Source organism: Sprattus sprattus (genome assembly GCF_963457725.1).
Source record: "Sprattus sprattus genome assembly, chromosome: 16".
NCBI classification, from domain to species: Eukaryota; Metazoa; Chordata; class Actinopteri; order Clupeiformes; family Clupeidae; genus Sprattus; species Sprattus sprattus.
In genome coordinates this window covers 7,963,074-7,989,955 of record NC_137914.1, presented here as the reverse complement: position 1 = coordinate 7,989,955, position 26,882 = coordinate 7,963,074, and the positions used below count along the sequence as shown (strand labels likewise).

At 43.1% G+C, this 26,882-nt stretch overlaps 2 protein-coding genes across 2 annotated transcripts in view; both read right to left on the bottom strand.

Moving 5' to 3' along the window:
• Positions 1–237: 237 nt before the first annotated feature.
• On the bottom strand, positions 238–5,898 carry LOC308376914 (SRSF protein kinase 3). Its single transcript, XM_080853407.1, has 12 exons — positions 5,835–5,898; positions 4,547–4,650; positions 4,088–4,196; positions 3,912–3,999; positions 3,469–3,556; positions 3,267–3,373; positions 3,019–3,184; positions 2,818–2,885; positions 2,603–2,710; positions 2,443–2,512; positions 2,225–2,317; positions 238–1,020 (listed from the first exon to the last, which is right to left on the bottom strand). The coding sequence occupies exons 1-12, from the start codon at positions 5,870–5,872 to the stop codon at positions 803–805; spliced, it is 1,257 nt and encodes a 418-aa protein (XP_080709533.1). The 5' UTR covers positions 5,873–5,898; the 3' UTR covers positions 238–802.
• A 5,306-nt stretch (positions 5,899–11,204) lies between these two features.
• plxnb1a (plexin b1a) overlaps positions 11,205–26,882 on the bottom strand; it is a 43,362-nt gene continuing 27,684 nt past the window's right edge. Inside the window, exons 11-38 of the mRNA XM_080854505.1 lie at positions 26,098–26,820; positions 25,250–25,384; positions 24,813–24,935; positions 24,462–24,555; positions 23,605–23,771; positions 23,173–23,324; positions 22,745–22,850; positions 22,347–22,483; positions 21,677–21,853; positions 20,847–21,072; positions 20,376–20,621; positions 20,002–20,178; positions 19,461–19,609; positions 18,316–18,416; positions 17,545–17,762; positions 16,960–17,138; positions 16,548–16,614; positions 15,825–15,971; positions 15,352–15,517; positions 15,072–15,175; positions 14,548–14,632; positions 13,918–14,090; positions 13,501–13,661; positions 13,143–13,290; positions 12,629–12,693; positions 12,253–12,328; positions 11,786–11,860; positions 11,205–11,363 (exon numbers count right to left, since the gene is read on the bottom strand). Coding sequence (XP_080710631.1) covers positions 11,259–11,363; positions 11,786–11,860; positions 12,253–12,328; positions 12,629–12,693; positions 13,143–13,290; positions 13,501–13,661; positions 13,918–14,090; positions 14,548–14,632; positions 15,072–15,175; positions 15,352–15,517; positions 15,825–15,971; positions 16,548–16,614; positions 16,960–17,138; positions 17,545–17,762; positions 18,316–18,416; positions 19,461–19,609; positions 20,002–20,178; positions 20,376–20,621; positions 20,847–21,072; positions 21,677–21,853; positions 22,347–22,483; positions 22,745–22,850; positions 23,173–23,324; positions 23,605–23,771; positions 24,462–24,555; positions 24,813–24,935; positions 25,250–25,384; positions 26,098–26,820 — 4,482 coding nt within the window. The 3' untranslated portion in view covers positions 11,205–11,258. The remainder of the gene's footprint in view (positions 11,364–11,785; positions 11,861–12,252; positions 12,329–12,628; positions 12,694–13,142; positions 13,291–13,500; positions 13,662–13,917; positions 14,091–14,547; positions 14,633–15,071; positions 15,176–15,351; positions 15,518–15,824; positions 15,972–16,547; positions 16,615–16,959; positions 17,139–17,544; positions 17,763–18,315; positions 18,417–19,460; positions 19,610–20,001; positions 20,179–20,375; positions 20,622–20,846; positions 21,073–21,676; positions 21,854–22,346; positions 22,484–22,744; positions 22,851–23,172; positions 23,325–23,604; positions 23,772–24,461; positions 24,556–24,812; positions 24,936–25,249; positions 25,385–26,097; positions 26,821–26,882) is intronic.

The following is a 26,882-nucleotide window of genomic DNA, read 5'->3' as shown; positions in this document are numbered from 1 at the left end:
TTTGTACTTCAAATTGATACTTTGTTGTGTGTAATGTTTTTTTTTCTAATGTTTAGTATGTCGCTTTGAACAACCTTAACCCCAACCTTAAATATCAATAAGAAAACCACATTCCAACTAGCTAAGAAGCAGAATATTCATGTGTGGATAAACAATGCTATTTTGAACACGACTCATTGTGAATTTTGATTTTATTGAAACAGCATTCACATAAAGTATATGTGCAGTAGACTGGAGTGAATGTAAGAGTAACGGTACACACTTATTTAGATTAGCACCTTCGTTAAAGGGAGCACCATTGAACATAAAAGTATATAAACACAGCAAAGAGGTGGCAGTTGGGCGGTAAGAAAACAACAACTCTAGGCTACACTATGATGATTCACTCAGTTACTCTATTTACATCAACCCTGAGGAATTCTTAGTTATTTCAGTCATACATGCACACACTCACGTACACCCACACAGACAGACAGACAGACAGACAGACAGAGGGACCCACAACCATACAGACACACACACACACACACACACACACACACACACACACACACACACACACACACACACACACACACACACACACACACACACACACACACACACACACACACACACACACACACACATACACACACACACTAATCTTTCATGAAAATGTGCAATTCAAAATTCAAGTTTAAAACTTGAGAAAATACAGCAAACAGTTTTGCAGCTCACTCATTAATGCCAAATGAAATAATACTGTGTGCAGGTCTCCATATGCCAGGGGGGGAGGAGGGGGGAGGGGGTGCAGGAAGTCTCAGTGTGCGGTGCTGTGAGCCAGTGGGTCCTGTGCCAGACTGAGCCAAGGATGTTTGAGACACTGAGCTGCAGTGGCCCGTCTCTCTGGCAGGAAGTCTAACATGTGCCGCAGAAAGTCAGCAAAGAGACAAGCCTCCCTTAGCGGGACGTGGTATTTCTCCACCAGCACCTCGTACAAGCTCCACGGCCGCAGAACAGCAATCCGATGCAGGTCACCTACACACACACACACACACACACACACACACACACACACACACACACACACACACACACACACACACACAACACACACACACACACACACACACACAACTTAAATACCCTATTTAAGTACAAAAACCCCTTCACTTTCACGCCTACTGAACAATGGAATCCATAGTAATAAAAAATGCTGTATTGTATGGAGAAGGAACATCATAACCATTGATATAAAATAACCATAAACCTGTGTGTTAGGCCAGGGCGGATTGGCCCATCTTATCTATACTCTTGAAACTTTACTTTTCAGGGCCTCGTTTCCCGATAACGACGCATCTTAACGGCCTACGTGGATTTTCGCGACATCGTAGACTAAGTAACACTTTCTATTTACGTGCGTTTCCCAACCATCAACTTAAAGTCAGGTGCACGAGCGCAACGTGCACGAGTTCTTAAGTATCTCTTAGGAGCTGTTTACGTCACGTTAACCTGTTTACGTTAATTGCTGTGAAATTAGCTAGCCAATGCGTGCATCGAACGTGCACTGTGCACTGAATTCGGGGGCGGGGATAGTAACGCCATCTCCAGTCATAATTAATTCAAAGTTTTTTAAATTCCAAACCAAGACGTTGACAATGGAACTATTTTTTGTGCGGAGAAACAATGGCGAAATAAACCATTTTTAATCAATAACTTCGTGTTGAAATGTTAATTTGTTGACGGTAGAATTGTTTTATAAAAGCAATATAGCACTCGTGGGAGTGCGGCCGAGTGGCGTAGGCAACAACATGGGATTATCCCTTACCTACCCCACTCCCACTCGTGCTATATTGCTTAATTATTTCTATTTTGATGGGAATAGGCAGGTGAAACAATGACATTCTCATGATGTGCTATACACAGAAACATCCTTTGGATTTCTTCTATAATAGGCCGAACAATGCCCCTGGTGGATTGCATCGCTAAGTGTGAAGTTACTACTGGTCCTGACCACACGTAGAATTCTTCTCAACGAAAGGTACACTTAAGCTAAGTGCCGCGTCGGGAAACCCGTCTGCAACGTAGGATTCCTCTTACGAACGATTTCAAGTGCTTTTTAGGCTAAGTGCGCGTTCGGGAAACGAGGCCCTGATCTTTTGGGTGACAGTACCATGCAACTGGGGTGAAATTGTATCACAGTTGGCATTGTAAAAGTATCATCAAAGTCATGAAAGCTCACCCCTGCGGTTGAAGTACTCAAAGGAATATTTTCCAGATAGTGCAATTGCGGGGGGAATCTTGCCTAGAAGTTCAATGATGTGAGCAATATGATCTAGACCAAATGCAACAAAATTCCACTGTCAATAAATTGTCAAATTCTCAATACTTTACATATCCCAATACCCATTCCAGTACAACCTGTCAGAATTAAAAGAGGATTCACTTCATATGCTTTACCTTCCTCCAGTGAAAAGCCCTTGCCTGGTTTGGGCTCAAACAGTGCGTCACCAGTTACAAGCTCAAAAGCCTAAAACAAAAGAAGATTCATTTTAAAGTTAAAGCAAATGTGTAAATCATGTTTTTAACATCTGCACAAGGTACTGACACCAAGGCCTACCATGCAGGCCACGCTCCAGATGTCAGCTGGAGGGCCGTAGTCACAACCAAGCAGAACCTCCAGAGAGCGGTACTGTCGGGTCTGGATCTCCTCGCAGAAGTGCTTGTACTGAAAAAAGAATATCATTTCCAGCACAAATGTGATTACAAAGCTTCGTAATGCCAATTAATTTGAATGCAAATCTATACTGTTTGACTGTGGTGAGGGCTTCTTACCACCCAACAAGAACTTCCTAAGTCTGCTATCTTCACTGTGATTTTGTCTAAGTTGAATTTCCTTGTCTCTGTGGAAAACAAACAAAACAACATACATTTGTCATGTGATATAAGACCACTTTCATGTAATTCAACAATACAACATGGCAGAAATCTGTGACTGCTTACATTTTTTCTTTATTATGCGTTTTGACTGAATACCTGTGCTATTCTCCACAGGAGCCACATAGCCCAGAAAACTGTGTGATGCGCCCTCTGCAGTGCGCACACGGGACTGCGGCTCCAAGCACAACAGGATGTTCTCAGGCTTGATGTCCGTGTGGATGATTTTACAGTGTGTGTGCAGGTAGTCCAGACCCTCAAGAACCTGCATAGAGACATTTGCTTACTCCACTCTCTGTGGAGGGGGCTTAGGCTAGGAGAAAAAGCAACAGGGTTTCTGCCCTTACCTGTTTGATGAGCCGTTTGACACAGGTGAAGGAGAGACCAGGGTTCCCCATACATACTTGCCAACAACGAAGGTCTGGCCCCAGTAATTCCAGTACAAGGCAGATATCTTAACATTAGATTAAGGTTCAAGTAATACAAACTGGGACCATAGTAGCCACAAGTCGTCAAATAGTGCAAAGTGAGATCAAGTCTTGAGGATACGGATTCCATTCTTCCCTGCCACCTTAAACTCGTCCAATAGCTGAACAATGTGCCTGCTGTGAGGGTGACGAGCTGTGGGACCACTGGCCTATCAAATGAAAAGAAAGGAGCACATTAGAGAGATAGAGAGACAGGGAAAAATTAATAATAAATACAATTTATTTATAAATAATGTAATAAATAAATACAAAGTTAATACACCTGCACATTTATCAGGACTTCAAACTATGTTATCTACATATGGAAATAAAAAACATGGCAGAGACACAATAAAATAAACACAAATCAACAAAGCAAAGACAACCACTATGAGAGAGAGAGAGTGAGAGAGAGAGAGAGAGACAGAGAGAGAGAGAGAGAGAGAGAGAGAGAGAGACAGAGAGAGAGAGAGAGAGAGAGAGAGAGAGGGAGAGAGAGAGAGAGAGAGGGAGAGGAAGACTCACGCAGCGTAGCAGGGTGAGTTCGTCCTCACCGGCTTGAGTGAAGCCTGTGCCACTCTTCAGTACTTTCACTGCAACACACCTCCCCAACCTGAGCGTCACAAACACAGCCATATGCAATAAGTCTGCGCTCCTGCACACCTACGCACAGGTCACGCTCGGAATAAAGAATGTAGTACCTGAGATCACGGCAGAGCCAAACGGTAGAGAAAAAGCCCCAACCCAGTTTGGACACCACTTGATATCTTTTGTTGAAAATGTCTCCCACTTGTACTGGGTGATAACCACCTAGATGGATTTACACAAAAATCATATATCTCCAGTCGTCTGAAATCCTTCACTGCAACATTTCTAGAGAACAACGCTAAAATAATAATATAATGTAATAATATTATAATAATAATAATAGTAATAGTTTATGGGCTGTTCAGGCATTTAGCTGATCAACCATCCATAACGTATGAGTCATGCTGATACACATCTATGGGAATTAGTCACATATACTATGTAAAGGTAGTCTAAATATAAAAGGGTACCTAGAATACATAATAAGCAAGTAGTAATCTGAGTCATATTGACAGATAGTGTGTGTACTCTGGTGTGGAGATGACAGGCATGCACACAGGGGAGGGGCACACCATAGCAGTACTCGCTGGGATCCTCCTGATCCTCAAGACTCCTCGGCTCCAGATGCCCCAGATGATTCAGCTCAGCAAGCGCCGGAATCTTCTCAGCCCGAGCTCTGCATCGGACACACACATACAGATGACTTAAAGGGGAAGCTGCCGCCGTCGCTGCTGCTGCTGCTTCCTAAGCTGTTGCTTACACACACTAAGTTTAACACTGTTGTTCGTTACGTAATAGATGACGATCTAGAAAAAATTGTTGGCAACAGACACTGACCATAAACACACAAATCACCGTCATGTTGACAACTTGTGAATTACTGTGGGGTTATTCTGGGTGTTCACACAACATCTGCCACAGTAACAGTGCTTTTATGCTCGGGCTCTCTCCAGTAAAAGAAAGATGGGTGTGTGGGGCCACGTCAGAAGTGTGGAGTTATTAAGAGCACTCGGGGCAGGACTACTTATAGACATTCCCCAGTTTCCCACAGAGCAGAGGCAGCAGGCACTGCAGGCCAGCCAGAGGCACAGCAGAAGCCCTGACCTGCAAACCTGTTCCCTCTACACCACAGTATAATTAGAATGTAGGCAGTTACAGTTATTACTAGTTCGAGCCTACATAAGCCATTGCTTTCATTGTTATTCAGATTACTTTCATTCGGATTGCTTCCAGCTAAACTTCTGTTACATTCAGTTCTGTCACTTAATTTCAGATTAGGTAAGGAAAATTACACTTGTCAAAAGAACTTTCTATCTGAAGGTTGGACCCAAATCACTCATAACATTTTATCTATGCGTTTTTATCTAATGAATCACAATATTTTCGGAGACAACTATATATGACCTAACACTGTAGCTAGGACTTTGTTCTTGATCATTAATCTTCACCAGTAGCTGACTAGCTGAGACAGACTTCTTGTGCATTAAATTAACTTTGGCAGAATGGTGCAGCAAGCCCCAGATTAACTTGCATTCTCTTTTGAAAGTAGTCTTCACATTCGGGTCTTTATTTTGTCATTTATAGGTCACAAGCAGCACGATCTGAATGGCTTGTACCTGTAGGACTATCTACACAATGCCTTTTTTGGTCCAAGCCTCCTGCTAAATAAATAATGCCTACATAACAGCTCTGGGACAGCAGAAACAGTCATAACAACATAACGACATAAAAAGCACATGCAGGGCTATGCGTACAACATGCATATGATGACTGCAAGCCTTACTGTAATACGAATACATTTTTAATCTAAAAAGATGCAATATTTTGACCTTCGGCCTATATTCTCAATTGAGCACTTACGATAGCTGGGCTAGATGGAGCTCTGTGCCTGTAGACATCCCTGTGCCAGTCGTGCTCTCTCGAAAAGCCGGGCTGTGACTGTGGCCCTGGAAAAAGATTATGGTTGACAGGCTTCACAGCTGAGCAGGGAAATCCCCACCCACCTCTCTACCTCTGTGTCTCCCACTCTCCCTTGTAACATGTCTCCAGTTCAAAGGTTCTGTTTGTTTATCATTTCTAAGTGTTAGTTTGTTTGTTTGGGTGATACATTCATTTGTGCTTTTCCTTCTTTTTTTTTTTTTTTTTTTTTTTTACACTTTTTGTTCTTTGTTCTGTCCTTCTTTCTCTTTTTCTTTCTACCTACCAAAATGGCTTCCTACCGTCTCTTCATCAAATAGAATCAGTTTCACTGTGATAATGGTTAAACATAATCTTTCCAACACAAATGCTGTGATTTTGTCGCTCAGCCTCCATGTTGCGTGTGAGGCCGTGCACTGCAAAAAATGCCCCTCTAGATTTAAGACAAATAATTACATATTTAAGCAGGATTTTGCTTAAAACAAGCAAATTTGGCTGCCAGTGCGTTAAGCAAATTTGGCTTGTTAAGATTTCTTAAAATAAGTAATATTTGCTTGAAATAGGTAACAATAACCTTACCAAGAAAGCACTAGGTAAGCACAATTTAGCTAGAAACAAGACCAACTAGATTTTTCATCTCAATATAAGAGTAGTAACACTAGGTTAGAAAAGCATTTTTTGCAGTGTGTGCTCAGCACTGTTAGCCCCTCACAGCTGTGGGATATTTTAAGGGGAGAGGCCTGAGTCAGACGGCTGAGGCCGGCCTCTCTCAGCGCTAGTGGAGGCCCCTCTCAGCACAGGTCTGAGGAAACACCACCGGCCTCTGTTTTTTTCCACCTCCCGCACAGCTCATACCTTAACAAGTCATGGATACAAGAGCCAGGCTCATGATAGAACAGGAGGCCCAGAAAAATCAGAAAGATGGGTTTGTGTGACTCATTAAAGCAGGTGACATTACATCAAGGCAAGTTTTCTGGAGTAAACTGAATTTTTACATCCTACATCCCGTTGTGTTTAAATCATCAGCCCCTAATGTGTTTCAACTTCAAGTGCATTTTCATGACCAAGATAAATGTCTGCTACCAGAGTGGCATTGAAACACAACAAAGTCGGCATGCATTTTCAGACAAAAGCATGTTTCACAAATCATTTCCAATGCAATCTGATGTCACCGAGTCAGGTTCATGACACACTCTGCAAAAGAAGTGGGAAGCTATCGAGTTGCTGTGCGGCGCATATTGATTTCCCATTTGGACACTGGAGAGAGGTTTATTAATATCCCACCGCCACTGGGTGACCGGGTGCAGCCTGGCAAGAGTCACTCTGTGGTAAACGTGAAGCTGTTAACACTTAGGCCTTGACACAGTGCCCACTGGCATGTCTGAAGCGGTGATAAGCTGCTGAGAAATGAAAGGTCCCAGGAGAGGAGGGGCTGCGTGTGTGTGTGTGTGTGTGTGTGTGTGTGTGTGTGTGTGTGTGTGTGTGTGCGTGTGTGTGTGTGTGTGTGTGTGTTCGTGTGTTCGTGTGGGGCTATGTGACACAAGACACACGCAGGAAAAGCTTACGACGGGGATTCCTGAATATTGTGGTCCAACAATGCATTTGGAAACCAGACAAGGGCAGCGTCCAGAAGCGTCCAGCTGCCCTGGAGTGAAGTTACATTTCATTATGATACTCTCAAAATGTATGACGGATTAAGGATTCTAATGACTGTTTACCACATAAGAGCACCAAGGACAATGACAAAGAGGAGTTAGTAACTACACATGGGCCTTGGGCATCATTTAACAGTGAATAGTAATTAGATCCTTTTGAGGTCACACCCACAAATATTAAACAATCAGATGAAACCACAAAACCAAAACACTGCCAGATTTCCCCTTCTGAGGACTATATAATGGAGACATTCATAGTACGCATAGTGTGGATAGTACCATATGTCATTATGTGACATGATATGACACTATAGGATACTACTGACATCTAAGTTTAGTTTTTATATTCAGATCATTTATACTTTTCACCATCATGTTCCCGGCAGTCTGAACTCACCCCTGTGTCCTGTGGTTCATACTGTATTAATAAATAATTAATTTTGATTTATGTTCAACAAAATTTAGAATGACAGTTCAACTAGGTCAGTACTTACTTTAAAAGCCCCCCCTAAATTTGAAGGTCATTATATGGGAAGGCACTCAGCAATTAGAAGGCTTTTAAGAGATGTGATATCCAACACCCCTTCCCAATTACAGTTGACCTGTTTCTATTTTTTTTTAGATGACAGCCCCGTCCTTCAACCACAAAAGGAAAACAGACTGCTTCTGCCATGCTACCAGCATGGGCTGTCAGTGTGTTGTTGCCAAGTCTGGTCTAGCTTAAATACCTGGCAGCGACTTGTATTTTCCACACACATACCCTGTGATGGGGCATGAAAATAGAACTCTGTGAAAGCATGTATCTTTAAACATTATTCGCCCTGTAAGCGAAATGTATTGGATTTGAGTTAGTCTGCAATGTCACTGCTTAAAGCCAGACACATAAGTCAAGTTACCATGAATATTTTTTTCAAAGGATGTTTTTATTTTTGGTAAGTATATATCTCAACTGGGGGGTGTGCGCAAGAGTTGTGATATATGTGATACGACCTATAAAAGTCATAAAGGTGACCTGTCTCAGGGTGATCCTGACGTTGCTTACACTGTGTTAAACAAAACAGCTTCTCTCTGTTCTCTCCGCGCCTGGAAAGTAAAGCACTTGAACTAATCAATTTCCAGACTAATTCACAAATTATTACAGCATGAACAGAAGCTATATACAACCAGAATTAATAGTCTCAGTAAACAACACAGGCCCTCCAGATTAATTGCCATTAGATTATAAATATAAAATATACTGTTGTGAAACTGAAAATCACCTTGGCCTAGAGCAGTCGAGTCAGCTCTAGACAAATGATAGATATAATTAGTCCCTATGGCTACAGAGGTCAGACAGACTGAAGATAACACAGTGCCCCCCACCCCCAGTATCCCGCCCAAACGGCCTTCACTCACAGTCCTCACACAGCAGCAGGCATTCTTCTGCCATGACGCGGTTACCAAGTTTGAGTACAAACAAGAGAGCTGCTCAGTCTCGTGCAGGACATCGAAGCTCAAAGTGTCGCTCCTGACAGAGCTGCCCTGGTTTGGGTTACCGACCCCTTCCAACCGCTGCATTCTGCTGAGGTCACCAGATTGGCCACTACATGCCTTGTCCGAAAGAATGCGCGATAAACACGGCGATGAGACAACTCTTTTAGCATTGCAGCACTGGATTGTAAATATAAGGTTCAGTCCAACTACACAAACTGGTACTGAATGATGACACACTTACAGGCTGTCTTCTATATCTATGTATGCTCTACGAAGAAGAACAGGTTACAGTTAGATACTCTGTTCAAAACAGTTCACTTTCAGTTGAAAACCTAACTTATCAGTTATTAAGATCACTGTAGATGGAAAGATGCTGCATTTGGACCGACAAATGAAGTAAACAGATTCCAGCACTGAAATCTAAAAAGCATTACACACGACTTGAACTTCAGAGGACTTTATTGTTTGCTTTGCATGAACTATCCTCTTCTTCCGACCACAAAAAAAAGCAATGGTGATACATACAACTCTATTTACAAACAGAACATTTTCACTGAGCAATGACATCAATACATGATTTCCAATCACATTTAGATTATCAGCCTTTCAAACCTGCAACCGTGTACGTTATTCAAAAGCCATGGAAAAGCATTCATCATGGTCAGCAAGGGGATTTGCCATAGTTTGTAAACATGCATTCATCAAAAGAACATGGAATATTCCGAACCTTCCTTCCGCCCTTGTGGAAAAACTGGGAACCAGGTACAGGAGTGGAGGAGACATTTTATAAAATGCTTTTGACAGAAACTCTTCTCATTATTTTGGTCTTTACTTTTTAATTGGCAAGCTGTTATAGAAGCCAGCTGGGAAAGAAATAAATAAATTAATAAATAAAATGGAAGCAATTGTGTGTGTGTGTGTGTGTGTGTGTGTGTGTGTGTGTGTGTGTGTGTGTGTGTGTGTGTGTGTGTGTGTGTGTGTGTGTGTGTGTGTGTGTGTGTGCATGATACCTTCAGTAGGAAAGCCGCACATGTATTCCAACCAGTATTTGCCATTGCCAATAAGAGAAATGTCTTTTTGCATTTCAGGGATTTTGCTAAGTATGCATTCTTTCAATGAAACCAGTAGACAGTAGCAATGTTTAAAACTCAAAACATTCAGGCCGCATGTACTTTAAAGTGGTGTCTATTTGGATTTAACAATATATTATAATTATTTTATATAATTAAAAACTGTATTTTTTTCTCCTAACATCTGACTGATTTACTAATACCAGTTGGTAAGTGCAGTCACTGGGTGGGTGCTTTTGGTAAGCTGACATCTGCTGGTCACTGAAGGAAATGCAATGTGTTTTTTTCTGTTTTTGGCTAACTTTGGTCATAGTCTTGAGATCTAGTTTTAATTGAGATACTTTGTTTTAATCAATTGAATGTACCAGGTGCATTGGCAAAATAATCAGTTTAGTACTAGGTCAATAAAGGCCACCTTTCCGTTTTTGTTTTTTTCATATATTTGATATGAATTATTAGGTTTTATGTTTTAAGACCATTTGTGTTTTGGACCACCAGTCAGGCTAACCCCACTTAGATACAATATGCAATTCCAAAGACCCCCAAACACTCTTATGATTGAACTCTGTTCCAAAGACTCTACAAATCACTACAGAAGTAAGACACAAAGGAGGATAGTCAGGGAAACAAAGGAGGACATACACTCTCATACGTTACCTGTTGCGCTAACTCGTTCTAAGTTTATGTCAATCCTACTGCAGCAACTGGCAAACACCAGTGCTATCTGCAGTTATCAAGTCCTCTCAATCAGTCCTTCTTAGAGGAAAATTCTCTCAGTAACGTACCATGGGCAAACAAGTGTGCACAAGAGCAGGGAGTGAAGTAGGAATGCCCAGAACAATCACGTCACACTTGCAGAGGAAATCAGCAGAATCCAGAATACTGTATGCTGTATACTGTATCGGTGGCAATTTCAAGTCCTTCACGAGTTGCTGCTGAGGTTTGAAGTCCGATCAAATGGATGGTGGAGACCTGTCCTTCCCTCACACCTCTGCCAGCTTCATCAATCATCTCCATCTCCTCCTGTCCTCCTGCCTTCTGGAAACATCTCCAGCCCATGCGGAGGTCATTTTTACAGTACTCATCAGTCATCCCTTTTGAGTGGGCCATTTTTTTTCAGCCAGGAGTCTCCATGACACTGTGTCATTCAGAGTCAGGGGTGTGTGAGGTCATAGGTCAGTCACTTTGTTCTCCACGGCAGCAGCGATCTGCTGGAGCCTGTACCCCAGCTGCATCTTCTGGGCCGTTGGGTCCTCTTCCAGTGCACTAATGATCTGCAGAGACGGACAGAGATACATGTCTGAGCTCTTGGGTCTGGGCTTGTGCTGTTGTTGTTTCTGATGTGTCATGTGTACAGTAGATGTTTCAGTTAATCTTTTTTTTAATTAAAAGTCAAAGGTGAGGAAGTGTTTGTGTGGGTCTATATAGAAATAACCATACAAAAATTACAACATAAACATAAATACAATTATTCTAAAACTAAATAGGACTAAAACACCACATAATCTATCTATTGTTTATAATCATTGCTACAAGCATAACACACAGAGGTGAACATTTCAGAATATTATTGAGCTTTTACAGAGACAGAAACATAAACCCGTCTCTATACTGATTGGTCATTTTGACAGTGACATTGCATATGGCATTCGGTATTATGGCAAAGCAACTACAACACTGTCAGTGGTAAACTCACCTGATCATAATATTTGTTGATGTACTTGTATAACTCGTGCAGGGCCACATAGCAATTCACCTCGCCAGAGTAATTCTAAGAAACAGAAAATTAACTTTTACACGTGATGTACACTTCTCAACAGGTAATGAGTACTTTTACCATAATCAATATCAGCACTGGGAATTGAAAGAGGACAATATGACCACAGTTACTACCAGAATAATGGCAGATTAATCTTGATGAAATAGTGATAGGAAAAGGGTGGGAAATTCATGACAAAAAGCCAACAGATATGTTACCGAATGATGCTATTTAATGTAAAAACGTTAACTGCTGAAGATTATTGGTACAAAAAGAATTTCTTGCATTGGTGAACTTGTCATTGCTAAGGTGCATCAAAAAGCTTCAGTCAAATTTCCCAGATTGATATATCATACATCAGAATATATGAGGCGTGGCTAAGCCAATAGGATATACCGACTTACCCTTGACAGCTCCGCAAGAGCCGAATTCATTTCCTGATCACTGGCTGAAATTGTTTGCCTGATGTCAGCATAATACCTTAAACAGAAAACCATATCGTCAACAATTTACCACAGCTTATACGGCCCAATTCTCATTTTTAACACTGAACATTTACAGCTTAATGAAACGAGCCAGCCCAGAGCCAAGCCAGCCTGTGTGTCTGAACGTGTCCATTTATCTGCTCCTGCTGTCAGACAGTATGTGCCAGGTTCCAGGTTCCAGGTTGTGTTGGTGTTCACAGTGAGCAGTGGACAGCTGGGCGGGGGTGCCCTCAGTGCACGGCTAGGCTGGTCTGTGCCTAGGGCCAAGAGGCCAAACAGGCTGGCACATTCTCACCTCTCCACCATCTGCTTGTAGCGCGGGATGTCTCTGGCATACAGCAACTTGTTAATGGGGGAATCCTTAAAAAAAGAGATGAGAAGAAAACACAGGCACCCTTAAAAACACAGCATAAATAAAAGCTATGCTGCAAACAAAGTAATTGGTGACACACTGCTTCTATAAAAAGCCCTTCTGCATTTGTAACTTTAAAAACCTAGTAAACATCCCACTACATACGAAGTACAGTATGTCAAGCATCTTCCATTGCTTCATATTTTTTCAAGCTATACCTTTCAGTTGATCAGTTTAATATCAATGTACATATTCCAACTATACAAATAATCAGTGTGGCATTCAACCAACAGTTTCTATAAAACGACCTAAATCTGGTGTAGATCAGACTATCGACACTATCAAAGGGACTTCTTTTTAAGATATGAGGACAGACTAAAACGTGGATCGAGTGTCCAGATATATGTCGACCACATGACAAATCTCCAAAGCAGTGAGGTTCCTTCTGTCTGCTCACCCGGCCCAGCTTGTGGTCTGCAATGGTGCATGAGTCCATGAAGGTCTGGGCAATGACAGACAGTACAGCGTCCACATTATCAGAGGTATGCACATCGAAAATGAAATGTGGGTTCTTCAGTATGTTGATCCAGAATCTTAATGGTAGGCTACGGAAAGAGAAGACGACAGCCTTTTGTTGGAAATGGGAGAAAATGACAGTTGCCACAAATCTCACACTGCTTGTTTAAAATCTGTTATATATATAAATATATAAAAAAATATATATTTGGTCCCCATTTGGTTGCACCAGGTATATACTGTATAGTCTCAAGTCTAAATGCATTGTGCCTTGATGTCTTGGGCAGAGCCTGTAGTACCTGTTGGTTTTCCAGATATGGACTGTCTCTGGGTCAGTAATGTTGTGCTGAAGGGCCTGGTCATCCAGGAGGTCAAAGAAGTATTTGACAGCCAGGGGCACCGGCCTACTGGTGCTCAGGATCACCGTGAACAGGTCGTCCACAAACTTCTGCAGCGTCCCCTGCAGAGAGATACCAGTTTCAGTGAAATGTAGTTGATATAAGGAACGTATGTATGTATGTATGTATGTATGTATGTATGTATGTATGTATGTATGTATGTATGTATGTATGTATGTATGTATGTATGTAGGTAGGTAGGTAGGTAGGTAGGTAGGTAGGTAGGTAGGTAGGTAGGTAGGTAGGTAGGTAGGTAGGTAGGTAGGTAGGTAGGTATGTGTGTGTGTGTGTCCGTGTTTGTGTGTGTGTGTGTGTTACCTTCATGGAGAGTAAACGTGTGAGGTAGATCTCTGGGATGGCCTTGGCCCTCTCGCGCTCCCTCTCCCTCAGGCTGCCTCGTCTGTGTTTGGGCAACTCGGGCTCTTCGTTGCCCTTCACCAGGTGCCATAGCTTAATGCCCCCCTCGTCGCCATCCTCCAGCATGGGCGTCTCTGAGGGACAGGGGGAGGGAAAGAGGAGAGTGGAAGAAGAAACAAAACATTTGAGAGGGATGATAGGGAAAGAAGCAGAGCACAGGAACGCACTCAAGGCAGCAGCATAACGGCTCAGTGCGCCTAGTCATCATGTGATAGGAGCCAGTCCATGCTCATATGTAATAAAACTAATGACCCAGTGACTGTGACCCGTGGTTCTAAACAAACAAGATTCAATTCAATTCAATTCAATTCAATTCAATTCAATTCAATTCCATTCCATTCCATTCCATTCCATTCCATTCCATTCAATTCAATTCAATTCAATTCAATTCCATTCCATTCCATTCCATTACATTACATTACATTACATTACATTCAATTACATTCAATTTTATAAAACGGAACAATAACATTGTCTCAAGGAACAGATCAGAGGGAGTGTGGATGTGTAAAGGCTGCCCAGGTGACTCACTCTCTCCGGGCATGTAGTCGTGGCTGTCGTGGTGAATGTGCTTGGAGTGGCGAGGCACCAGCGTGACGGTGGCACCATCGGGGACCTGGTGAGAGGGAGAGACCCGCTGAATGAGTCCCGGTCAGCCTGCTGCAGGGATCGAGCGGTGTCACCTCTCTCTCTCTCTCTCTCTCAGTTCTAGTCTCTCCTACTTTTCAAACACACATGGCCTTCTCACAGGTGTGTTCTATTATGGCAGCAGTGTCATCCACCTGAGGATTCACCTTAAGGTTCTCTATGGGAATGCTGTGTGCTTCCATAAACAGACATCATAAATGGAGCTACGAGACCTATGAATCGATGCATATATCAGTGAAATACAGACAGGATTTTGTTGCACTGATTGCTCACATTATGGATGCTGTTAAAAATCTATTCTATGGACTCACTACTAAATCCTCTCACACAATTCATTCCAGTTCAACATTGCCAGTACTATTAATACTGCTCTATCAGTGCCTGTGCAAATGTGCCTCCGCTCAGACCTTGTAGTGCTGTAGAGTGTTGAGTCGTTTCCATGTCCCCTGCACCACTGATGTGAGGTCCTCGTCTGACAGAATCAGGTGACCTGCCACCCCCGCCCGCCATTCTGTTTCATTTCATTGTCAAAAAAACAAAAAAACACCATATTCAAGAAAATGTACCATATTCAAGAAATGACATATCTGTGCACGCATCAGCTAACCACAAGAGACAATACTGCAGACGCTGTCCCCCTGTCTTCAGACATTTGAGTCCCATTTTCTGCCTCTGTCTGACCCTTACCTAAGTGCAGGGAGTCGGTTGCTGGCCGCAGGGAGTAGGACGTGGTCTTCCAGGTCTGCTCCAGAACCTTCTCTTTCACCTGGGTGATGGTGTCACAGTCCAGCACTTTGGTAGCCATCGTCTGGGTCTCATTGGCACCTCCTCCAGTCACAAGGACATTTAGGGTCTGGGTAGAAAAGTGAATGGAACGGTTGTGGTGATGTTTGTAAGTCTGTGTTGTGTGGTATGAGGTTTTTTTTAAGCTTGTGTATTGGAAGAGCGACTCAATTCTACGAAGACATTCCAAACAGCATTGGATTAATTCAATTGGAGAAATATGTGAGTGTGTGTGTGTGTGTGTGTGTGTGTGTGTGTGTGTGTGTGTGTGTGTGTGTGTGTGTGTGTGTGTGTGTGTGTGTGTGTGTGTGTGTGTGCGTATTTGAGTGTTTGTGTGTGGGTGTGTGTGCGTATGCATGACTTTAGGAGTCTCTCACCAGTGTGCGGAAGTCCACATCCTCGCGGAGCAGGCGGTTGTCGTTGAGTGTGTACTTGGCCTTGCCTGTCACGGCGTCCACAGGACCCTTATCCACCAGTTGTTTTATGGCTCTGAACAGCATGTACAGAGGCTCCCCCGCCGAGTCCTAATAAATACGCACACACACATAAGCACACACACAAAAACAAACACACACATACACACACATACACACACGCACACAAACTCACACACACACACACACATACGCACACACACACACACAAACTCACACACACACACACATACGCACACACACACACACACACAAACTCACACACACACACACACACACACACACACACACACATACACACACACACACACACACACACACACACACACACACACACACACACACACACACAGACACACACACACACACACACAGTCCATGAGCAGCAGCACTTGGGCCACAGCCTCAGAGTCTCAACCAGCTGCATTGCACAAGCCTACGTTTCGATCTGTTTTTTAAAGAGGTTTGCAATGCAGCATTCAGCTATGTATAGAAGGAATATAACAACAGAGGAAAACTCAAGTAACTCTCAAAACACATACACATACACATACACATTATGCTTACAGTGCAAACCGCACAAACTGCTTATTTTACAGAAAGTGCCACAACAAATGAAAAAGAGTGGGCGGCACGGCGGCAAAGTGCCGCTCTGCAGTTGCTCACCCTGAGGAATGAGTAGAGGCAGATAGACATCCAGTTCGTCAGCAGTTTCTCCACCACGGACTCGGTTCTGAAGGGGGGGTGGGTGGGAGGGGGGGGGGGGGGGGGGGGGGCAAGAGAATGCGTCAGTGGTGGCAGCCAAAGCCTTCAGTCTGGTCAGCTGCTGTAATGCCCTCCAGCTAATGCTCATCTCATCAACCAGTCAGGTTTCGAGTAACTTACCATCCGAAAACACTGTTTATAGGAGCGTTGAGGTCTGTAACAGTGACTGAGTGGCTACAAAAGGCTCCTCATAACTGATTTCCCATTCACTAGCAAAACTGGTGAACAGTACGTACGTAACTTCACACTAAACATATTGACCACTTGGTGGGAACCCAATGACTGGAAACCGGATTAGTGCGCTCCCCCTCACCTCCTAAGCATGAGCTTGGGGTTCTTGGCGGTGTACTGCTCCACTAGGTCGTTGAGCAGGGTTTTGAGGATGTCGGTGAAGTACTCCAGCTTGCTGTGCAGCGCCACGGTCAGCAGGGATGCCACGTAGGCCCGGTCCCGCGGGGAGAAGGTCCGCTGGCCCTCCAGCGTATGGATGAACTGAGGAATAAAGTACGACAGAAATGAACATGTTAGTGTCACGTATGTGAGTTCTGAAGCACAGATCTGATTGGTGGTTTTTGTATCTAGTAACAAGTGGCACTGTAGAATGTATATTATGTATATTGTAATAGTGTCTCACAGACTGAGAGGCAATGGATATATCAGATGCAACATGATGACTGTACAGGCAGTGGCAGAGTAGGGGTTAAAATAGTGTTAAAATAATGTTCTGTATTGGTAAAGCACTGGTAGCACCACACCGCAGTGGTCACTAGGGAGACAAGCGGACCCTACGGAGACTAGCGACCATTCTGTGGAAGCTAATGGGGATCCAAATAAATATACAAATAAACAAACTAGCTGTGAGGAGAAACGTTAGCCAGGGCGGCTATGCCGGTGATACCTTGGTGAGGAAGAGTTTGCTATTCAGCAGGTTGGACAGCTGCACCAGGCCCTGCTCCACTGTTGCCCGGCGACATTCCTGCACATCCAGATCCCGCCTGAGCGGTGACTCCTTGTGGCCGGGAAAGAAGATCCTCTCGGCATAGGTGCGGTAGTCCAGGATAGGGATCCCTGATCCAACCAGGTCACTGGACATGTCCATCATCTCTGTCATCAGGTCTGCACACGCAAGGAACAGAGAAGATGCTTACATTACTCTTGTAAATAATACATTACAGCTGTGTTACTTTGCTTGTGTTTGCACTATGTATAGGCTGTAAATGCAGTTGGGCTAAATGGAGTAGAAAGGATTTCAGGGTTGTAAAATGCTGCTTTAGTGACCCATTTCTTTTATCTGAGAATGGAGAATGAACTACTGAACTACTCTACAGCAATTACTAAGATCCATCCAACTACTTCAGCTATAAATCATATTTTCAGAAGCTGGTTTTAAGACACTTTATGATATTTATCACTAAAATAGAATAGATCTAAAAAAAAAAAGGAGTCTCGGAAAGTCTCCTGGGCTCTGCGATTAAAGCAGCAAAAATTCGGTGCAGTCTGGCTGTATAAGCCCAGCAGTAAACACCCATGGAGATTGGCATTGCTATCCGTCAGTCATTTTGTGGGGGCACTTTTGTGGTTGGACATTTTTGTAAATTATCAGTATGAATATAATATTTATGTGAGTCCATTTTTTGTGAGATTAAAGGTCAAGCTGAGGGTTGCCCACCAGTGAACTCCTTCTTGCAGCGATCTCTCACACTTGTCTCCAGGTTCTCCAGTTGGATCTGGACTTTCTTATAGTCCCTCACAGCCTGTTTGCTCTTCCTCCTGACAAACAACACAAAGAAATTGGTAAAAGCCAAGCAAAAATAAAAATATAGTGTGCAGATGACCATTTTGAAACTATAGGTTCAGTGGCTCGCAAAAGTATTCAACCCCCCTGAAACTCATCAGCATTTTCTGAATTACAAATCAATCAGTACTTTTATCGCAAACACTCTCATGCTCTAGTATGGTCTAGTATATTTCCAAAATAACTTATTTGTCTGCTAACATTAAAAATAAATACATTAAAAACGTACTTAAGACACTTCTTGCATAAGTATTCAAACCCTTGTGCTTTTGAGTTCAAGATTTAGCCAGATAGCACATTTTTCACAAAGGATCACAGAGGTGCCACTTATTTGACTGTAACTGATCATAATTAGGTACTACCTATGAGACACTGAAATAGAGATCGCTCTCTGGATATCAAAATCATGCTGACTACGGGTCTTAAGCCAGCTACTGAAATACTAGAGAAAATGATAACTAATATATTAAAGCATGTAAAAAAGGGGAAAGGTTTTATGGTCATATGAGGCCAAAGTAGAGTTTGCCAATGCCTAATAAATACTATCCATAGAGTGGAATATGGCAGAGGTAACATCAAGCTGTGGGAATATTTTTCCCAGGAACTGGGAAACCTTTTAGAACTGAAGGGAGGATTAATGGAACATTTCTACGCAATATCACAAGAGAACCACAGTTGCAGTCTGCCGTAAAACTAAGGTACAGGGATACCTCACCAGCAGGAAAATAATTCTAGGCAGAAGACTAAAGCAACACTGGAGTGGCTCAAAATCTGAACAGTAAACCAGTAAAGCAGTACAAAAAAAAAATTGTTATTTTTTTTAACAGCTCGAAATATATAAGAGCATAGGCGTTTAAAATGAAAATAATGATTCGGAACATAGGTGTATCTTTAGGAAACCAGAACATGGTGTAAACCTTCAGGGGGGTTGAATACTTTTGCAAGTCACTGTATAAATTTAGCCTTCAACAGGATTTAACAGCGCCATTGGCTTGGATAAAGTATGAGATCATCAGTACCTGTATATTAAGACGATGACCAACACAATGAGCGCCACGATAGAGGCCCCCACCCCAACTCCGACCTGGGCCTCCAGAGGGAAGGTGGATAGGCTCTGGGTGTCGTACTGCACCCTGCCCAGAGAGAAGTTCAGGTTTCCCATTCTGACCTGGGAACAGTGGGGAGTCAACAACACAGAAGTCCAGTGTTTAAGAAAATACGACAAACATGAGAAGGACAATGGAGAATAGGCGATTCCCTGACAATCTGGTTCCAGTGATAGTTTTGAATCTCATAAAAATCTAATCAAAAATAACAAAGTAACTTCGCGTCGTGGAGTTCTTTGCCCCGCATAGTCCATTATCTTTGTAGAACTGTACAGCTCGTCGGCCGTTATCCCTTACATATTTCTTGGAAAGCCTAGATTACATCCTAAACTGTTTCGAAAACATGTTTAATTGGCCATCTGTTAACCTAAGCAGCCCAGGCCTTAGAACTCCAACAGCAGAACTGCGTGCGGCGTATTTTAAGCTTACAGCAAGCCTGGAGATTATGACTCACTGTAAACTCTGGGAGCACATCTGCACCCTCACGCCTCTTCGATGCCACCTCCGTGGGCTGCTGGGAAGGGGGTTCGCAGTACAGGTGGTTACGGGTCAGTGTTTTAACGGCACAAACGCCCTCTCCAATCAGGGCCACCACCTCCTCTTTGAAAATGGCCAGGTCTAAGTTTTCACCCTGCAAATAGATTGAAAGTCAGTTATATTTAAAATAAAAAAGGTCTGCATTAGTCTTCATGTCATCATCCTAATATCTGTTGGAAAACTGTTTACAGAAAAGGTTGTTACACACATATGCTGTTGAGGGAATACAATATTTCTACGACAGAGACAGCACAGAGTAGGAACGTCAGAGGAGAAGGAGGGGCATCAAACCTCCACGGAGATGATGCTGCCAGGCTTGTGGCGGTAGGGTTTGCTGGGGTCGTTTTGGTTGAGCGTTCGGAGGACTGGGTTCCGCTCGTAGCTGAATGCATTGGCGTCACCGACCACTCCGAAGCTGAAGTGGAGGTTGTCCAGCAGGAAGTCCACCTTCACCTGGGCATGCAGCGCCTCCACCCCCACGGCTGGCGTCCGGCACAGGATCAGGGAGGAGCTGTTTACCGTGCAGCGCTCTTCAAACTAACAATACAGGAAGAAAGAGTCAGCGATGAGTGACATTAGGACAAATTATTGCGGTTGGTACAAATACAAATACACTACAAATACGTTCTCCAAACGTTATTATGGACTGAATCTAAGATAATATTCGTTGATGACTGGCTGCTTTTCCCTAATAAAAAATGAATAGATCCATTAACTACAGTCCAAATTGACATTTAAAATAATACATGACCAACTGATCACCTGTTTCACAGTGCAGAGTACTCCCTCTGGGCAGCCAGGCTCCGGAATAATCCGCCGTGTCCTCTTGAGTGGCCTTCCTTCCCTCTCCTCTGTGTTCTCGCTCTTCCTCCTCTTCCTCTTCCTCTTCCTCTGTGGATGAGGCTCCAAAGGCGTGAGCGTCACACGGATCCGTGGCTCTTGAACTACATCCAGGTTCTGTCCAGACACTTTGATCATCCGCCCGCCACTGAAGAACACAGAGAGATTCACTTGTTTACTTTTTACAGCCAGATCTGATTTTTAAAGCAAGTATTAAAAGTATTAATACTAACTGGTAGTCTACTGGTAGTCATATTCTGAATGAGGATCAGTGAGGAAAAATACAAATGATTTTGATTTATGGTGGATGGCTTCCATTTTTAAAGGACAAATGATAACATAAAAACAACACTTTTCTATCTATTCATGACACTGAACATCTCTCATTAGATAAATGATACACTGTGTACTGTGTAAGACCAACCGTGCCTAACAATACTCTGTGACAGTCTGGTTAGTACTGTCTAAAAATTTGGAACAGTTGATTAGACACAACAAGAAGTGTTTCAAAGTGTTTCAATGCAATTTACCATGCAATGCAGCAAGGCAACTAAAAAAAAAAAAAATCAATAAAAGGATTCACAAAAATATTGATAATTGTTTCATCATGTAATTTTGAAATATATCAAAAGAAATGTCAAACTTATACTGCTCCTTCAAAAGTACAAAAACATGTGACATGACAGACAGACAGAAGGAATGATGAAGTGATAAACTGATAAGTGAACTGATAAACAGTGAGAGCAACCCACCTGAGAAAGCTTCTGGATGGTGCTGCCTGTGTGATATTGGGGTCAGGGCTGTAGTGAAAGGAAACCGCCTGCAGATGGCGCTCAGCCCTATTGAAGCGAACCACCACGCCATGCTCTCCAGTCATGTTACTGCTGCTGGTCACGCACTCGATGTGATCATCCTGGACCTCAGAGGAACTGGGGAGAAACAAAAGAAGGGGTATGACAGCAGAGTGACACAATGTGATGACTGAGCAAGGTGAGCCACTGGGCTTTGCTGTGCTGACTTCACATGTAAACAAAGAGAGTCGTGAACTCAACATGATTTGTCTACTATGATCAAGTCAGAAATCATGAAAAATAAATGATTTACATGACAGCCTAATGGACATGCTTCATGAAACTACCATCCCTGTTTAATCGCTACCCTAGAATAATAAGGTTCAATCTGACATTTTTGTCAAAATTAAGTTTTTTACATATTCCTATTCTGGCATAATTTATGAACATTATTTAAGAAGGTTTTTTTTTAAATATATACATTTTGAGTGTTTTATTCTGAAAACAAAAAGGTTCTATCTACAAAGTTATTCTCAGACTTGGTGTTATAAGGTTCTATGTGTGGCCCAATCATCTTTTGGAAACGCAGATGGAACCTTATTATTCTAAGGTAGCGTAATGTCAAACTCACATGGTGCAGGGCACTCCCCCGATAAGAACAGTGATCTCGCTCAGGTGACCGGTACGTAGGTTCTGGCCCGTGATGGTGAGCAGGGTGCCCCCTGCCAGCGGGCCCCGCAGAGGGAACACATCCATCAGCACTGGATCCTGCAATCAAAAGACCACAGCGATGAGGACAAAATGAGTGAAAGTGAGGGGCACTTACAAGGCAATCAATCAATATTACTAGCTGATATTTCCAGAAAACAACAAGTGTCCCATTGAAAGACTTTATTTCTGGACTCTGGAATGCATCTATCCAAATATAATATATAGATAATAAAATGAAATAACAATAAAAATAAGTAAATATATATATATAAAAAACATATTTAGGTCAAATAGATGCATGAGTAAAATAGTACTGACCTGGAAGTGAAACCTCTGTCCTGAGAGGCCGACTCCTCCATCCCTGACCTCCACTGACGCCTGGCCGGCTCGCTCCCCTCCACTGGCTGTGGTCTCGCATACGATCCTGCACAACAAAGGACACCATGAAGCGTGCGCCTCCGCTAATGACTGTTGTCATTAGTGTCCTGTGATGCTTTGTTCAAAAACCCTGACCTAAAACATTACCAAGAGCATCCTCTGAATACCCTGTCTGTACGCCCACAGAAACCAGAGAGAATAGGATCTTTGCATAATAAATCATGGGAATTTACTTCTGTCTAATTTCATTTTTTCAAATCACTGCCTTTAAAGAGCAAATGTAAACACGTTCAGCAGTTTGTCTTCTCAAATAAAAAAAATGTGTTGGCTGAATAGATCAAAAAAGTTCAGAAGCTATTGTGTGCTACCTCGATGAGACCTCGTAGCTGCTTGGAATGACATTGCAGGGAACCCCCGCCACGGTGACCGAGTGCTGGATGTCCTCCGCCCTCTGCCCAAGGTTAGAACCCGAGATGGTGACAGTGGTGCCGCCCTCTACGGGTCCAGACAATGGCTCCACCTGAAACAAGTGAACTAACACTTAAACAAACCACAGCCAGATCCCAACCCTTAAAATCAATCTGATAGCATTATAATAAGATGTGAAATTTGCATCTATATCCATATGCATAAAATTACCACAGCCACATCCATTTATCAACAAATCAATATCTACGATGCATTTGATTTGGGGGATTTTGAAAGTGACTGATGTTTGGACGTGACTGGATAATAATATTAAAACGCTTAGATCAACCATTTCCAAATAATTGGCGCGGGACAGCAAGCCCGAAGCTCACCAGGTGGATGACAGGTGCTGGGCACGTCTGCTGGACCTCATCTGCACAGGAGTCCCTGTAGAGGCAGCTGGACAGAGGCCCGCCACACCACACACAGCCAAACCTCTGGTCCGCCGTATGGCAGTGGCTGCAGTCCGAGCGCCCCACCGAGCAGTTATACAGAGTCACTGCAAAGTGAACACAGGGTCGGTCACTATAGTACACACTGTAAAACACAGTTGTTTTCCAAATGCACTGGTCCACTCATTCGTCAGGACAGTAAAATCAATATGGACAATTAATATCAGGGATTGGTTTGCCTCAGGAGCTGTTCATGAAAGTTGTATGGGACAGATGGAGTGAAAAAATAGCTACATGTGATGACACTATAAACCAGTAATGTTTAAGGTATTGAATGGGTCATCTGTAGAAGATGTATGAGTAAAAAGCTACTCCTCACACTAATCATACAAATGCCTAAATACAATCACTACTCCATTTCAGCATATACTTTACTCATACATCTACTGGTGAATTAACTACAATAAGCAAGTTGTCCCTCTGTTTTTACAATTCCCCAACGCCAGAAAATAATCTAGGGACTTTTCTAATGAATGTAGCATATGCCTTGTGCTGGAAACAAAGGTTCTTCACAGTTTTTCATAGAGTAGATTTATAGAGCCAAGGCAACCATGACAAAGGATTACACAGTCCATTATACAGCAACGTTTAAAGACACAGAACCAGGATGGAAATCCTAAACACCGTTCCGCAGCATGAATCCAACACGAATCCTTCATGTGTCCAACTTCAACCATGTAATGCTTTTTTTTTAACATTGACTACATGACAGTGCCATGCCTGTGATTTGATCTCACCATGTAGGTCCTGAACACTGTCCATCTTGAAGGTGTTTCTCCTCCTGACAGAGATCATGGCGTTGTACTCCTCCAGGACAGCTGAGTAGGAGTACTGGAGAACAACAGAACCGACACAACCTTCACAATGTGCCGACCACGCCAGCTATACACACAATGTCATTCAATACCACACAGCAAATACTGGAAAGAAAATATGCTGACTAGAAATGTCCTTATATTTGTTGTTATATATTTATACAAATGTACAAATATTACCTGAAAAGTAATGTTACCATTTAAGTTAATTGTACAGTGAACATAATGACGTACATATAAACATATGTCAGCAGAAAAATATGCATAGTAAACCTTGTGGAGTTGGCAGGTGATGAAGAAGAGGGAGGACTGTGCATCATCTGCTTCAACAAAGGCATCGACCACTACAGCCTGTCCCTCTATGGTCAGCACACATTCATAGTCCAGCTCTTCGTCCTAGAGCAGACAGGTGGATAGTTTACAAACCAATGGATATACATGGAAGGAAATACTACTTACATTCTAAAATGTTCAGTATTCCCAAGACACAAAACTTAAGGTTATTGATCAAATTTATATTCAATCTGCTAATGTGAAGGACTCAGTATAGACAAACTAAATCCCTTAAATTAAAACATTCTCATTTAGGGATAGTTCCATCGACAAACGTGAAAACAGAGAGCGACATGAGGTCAGTCTTGGGACAACTGTAATGGTAACCTCAGCCTTGGGCCTGTAATGGTGAACTCTTGTGGGAGACGTGGTGCTACCTTGTACAGATGCAGGTTGCGTCCTGTGAGAGTGATCTTCCTCTCAATGTTGACGGGCAGAAGAGATGAGCCTTGGATTTTCTCCACACAGGGACAGGCGTAAGAACCCCCACTCACAAATGAGCCCTCATCCCCCTGCACACACACACACACACACACACACACACACACACACACACACACACACACACACACACACACACACACACACACACACACACACACACACACACACACACATACAGCACAAAGAGTGTCATAAGACCCCATGCAAAGGCTTCAGTGATGATTCTCAAACTCACTTCTCCACAAAGATCCACGATACACATTCAACAGACTGACTCTGACTGTCCACTGCAAATCAAACAACTAGATGTCTTAAGAACATTCATCATATGCCTTGACTCTGACTCTTCACTGCAAATCAAACAATTAGGTGCCTAAAGAAACATTCATCATATGCCTGAAAGACTGTGCAGATGCTACGCGGTGAAAACAAACATGACCAGAATGACACAGACACAAAAAAAGGTGCCGAAGCTGAGATATTATGGGACATAATTGTTGAAGTTCACATTGGTGCGGAAATAACATATTTACCACCAGAAAAATACTCAACATGCATCAACAAGACAACAGTGCCAGCAGGGAGTTAGACAACATTAACGCAAAAGAAAGGATTTGCAGGACGTAAAAAGGGGCCTTATTTTGTGTCTACCCAGGTTCCAGCCTACTACTTCGAATATCAGATTACCAAGTCTGACAGCATTTATGATAGTTATATGGTGCAATGTACTATTTATAAGTCTTCACCTCATCCCACAATCTCCATGGATGCACTGACTCACCGGTAGATAAAAATCAGATGAGTCAGATTGGTAATCCACGTCTGGGTTTTGAGAGAAGTCGGGTGGGCTGCTCTCCCCCTCCCCATCCCCAGAGGGCGCTGTGGCGGATGACACAGTAACCTCCGCCCCTACCTCCTCATCAGAGTCAACAGGCACATCCACCCAAGAGGTTACACTCTCAGGACTGGTGAGAGCTGAGTCTGGTGCTGGGGATGGAGGGAATTTACCCACGGCTTCCTCAGCACTGTCTTCATCATGTGGAACTACCCTTGGCACCTGGGTGGTCGCAGCATCCAGAACAGAAACTTCTGGAGAGGAAACGGGTTCTTCCTCCTTATTTTTGGCATCTGGCAGGGAATCATTTTTTGAATCTGTCCTTACGTCCCCTGTGCCGTTTCTGTAGTGGCTCTCGTCGTCAGCGGCTGGGCTGGTCTCTGTGGTGCGTGCCCCTGCCAGAGGAGTCGTGAAAGTGGGTGCGTTGGTCACCGTGGTGGCTTGGTCCACCATAGATGGCAGAGGGGCAGGGGTGGCAGTGCTGGGAGGAGGCGTGGTGGGTGCCAGCGTGGGTTCGACGGTGGTGGACGTAGTCACGGAAGGAGACTTTGAAGCCCCTGATTCAGTGGCTGAAAGAACTCCTGTAGTCGGATTCGTAGGACTTTGTGTGGTCGATGCTAATCTAGTGACAGCTTTTGTAGTCGTGGGGCCAGATGTTGGGAGTTTAAACTTGTTGACACAGGGGAGCGATGAGGAGGTGATGGACAAGGGACATAAACAAAACAGAAAAA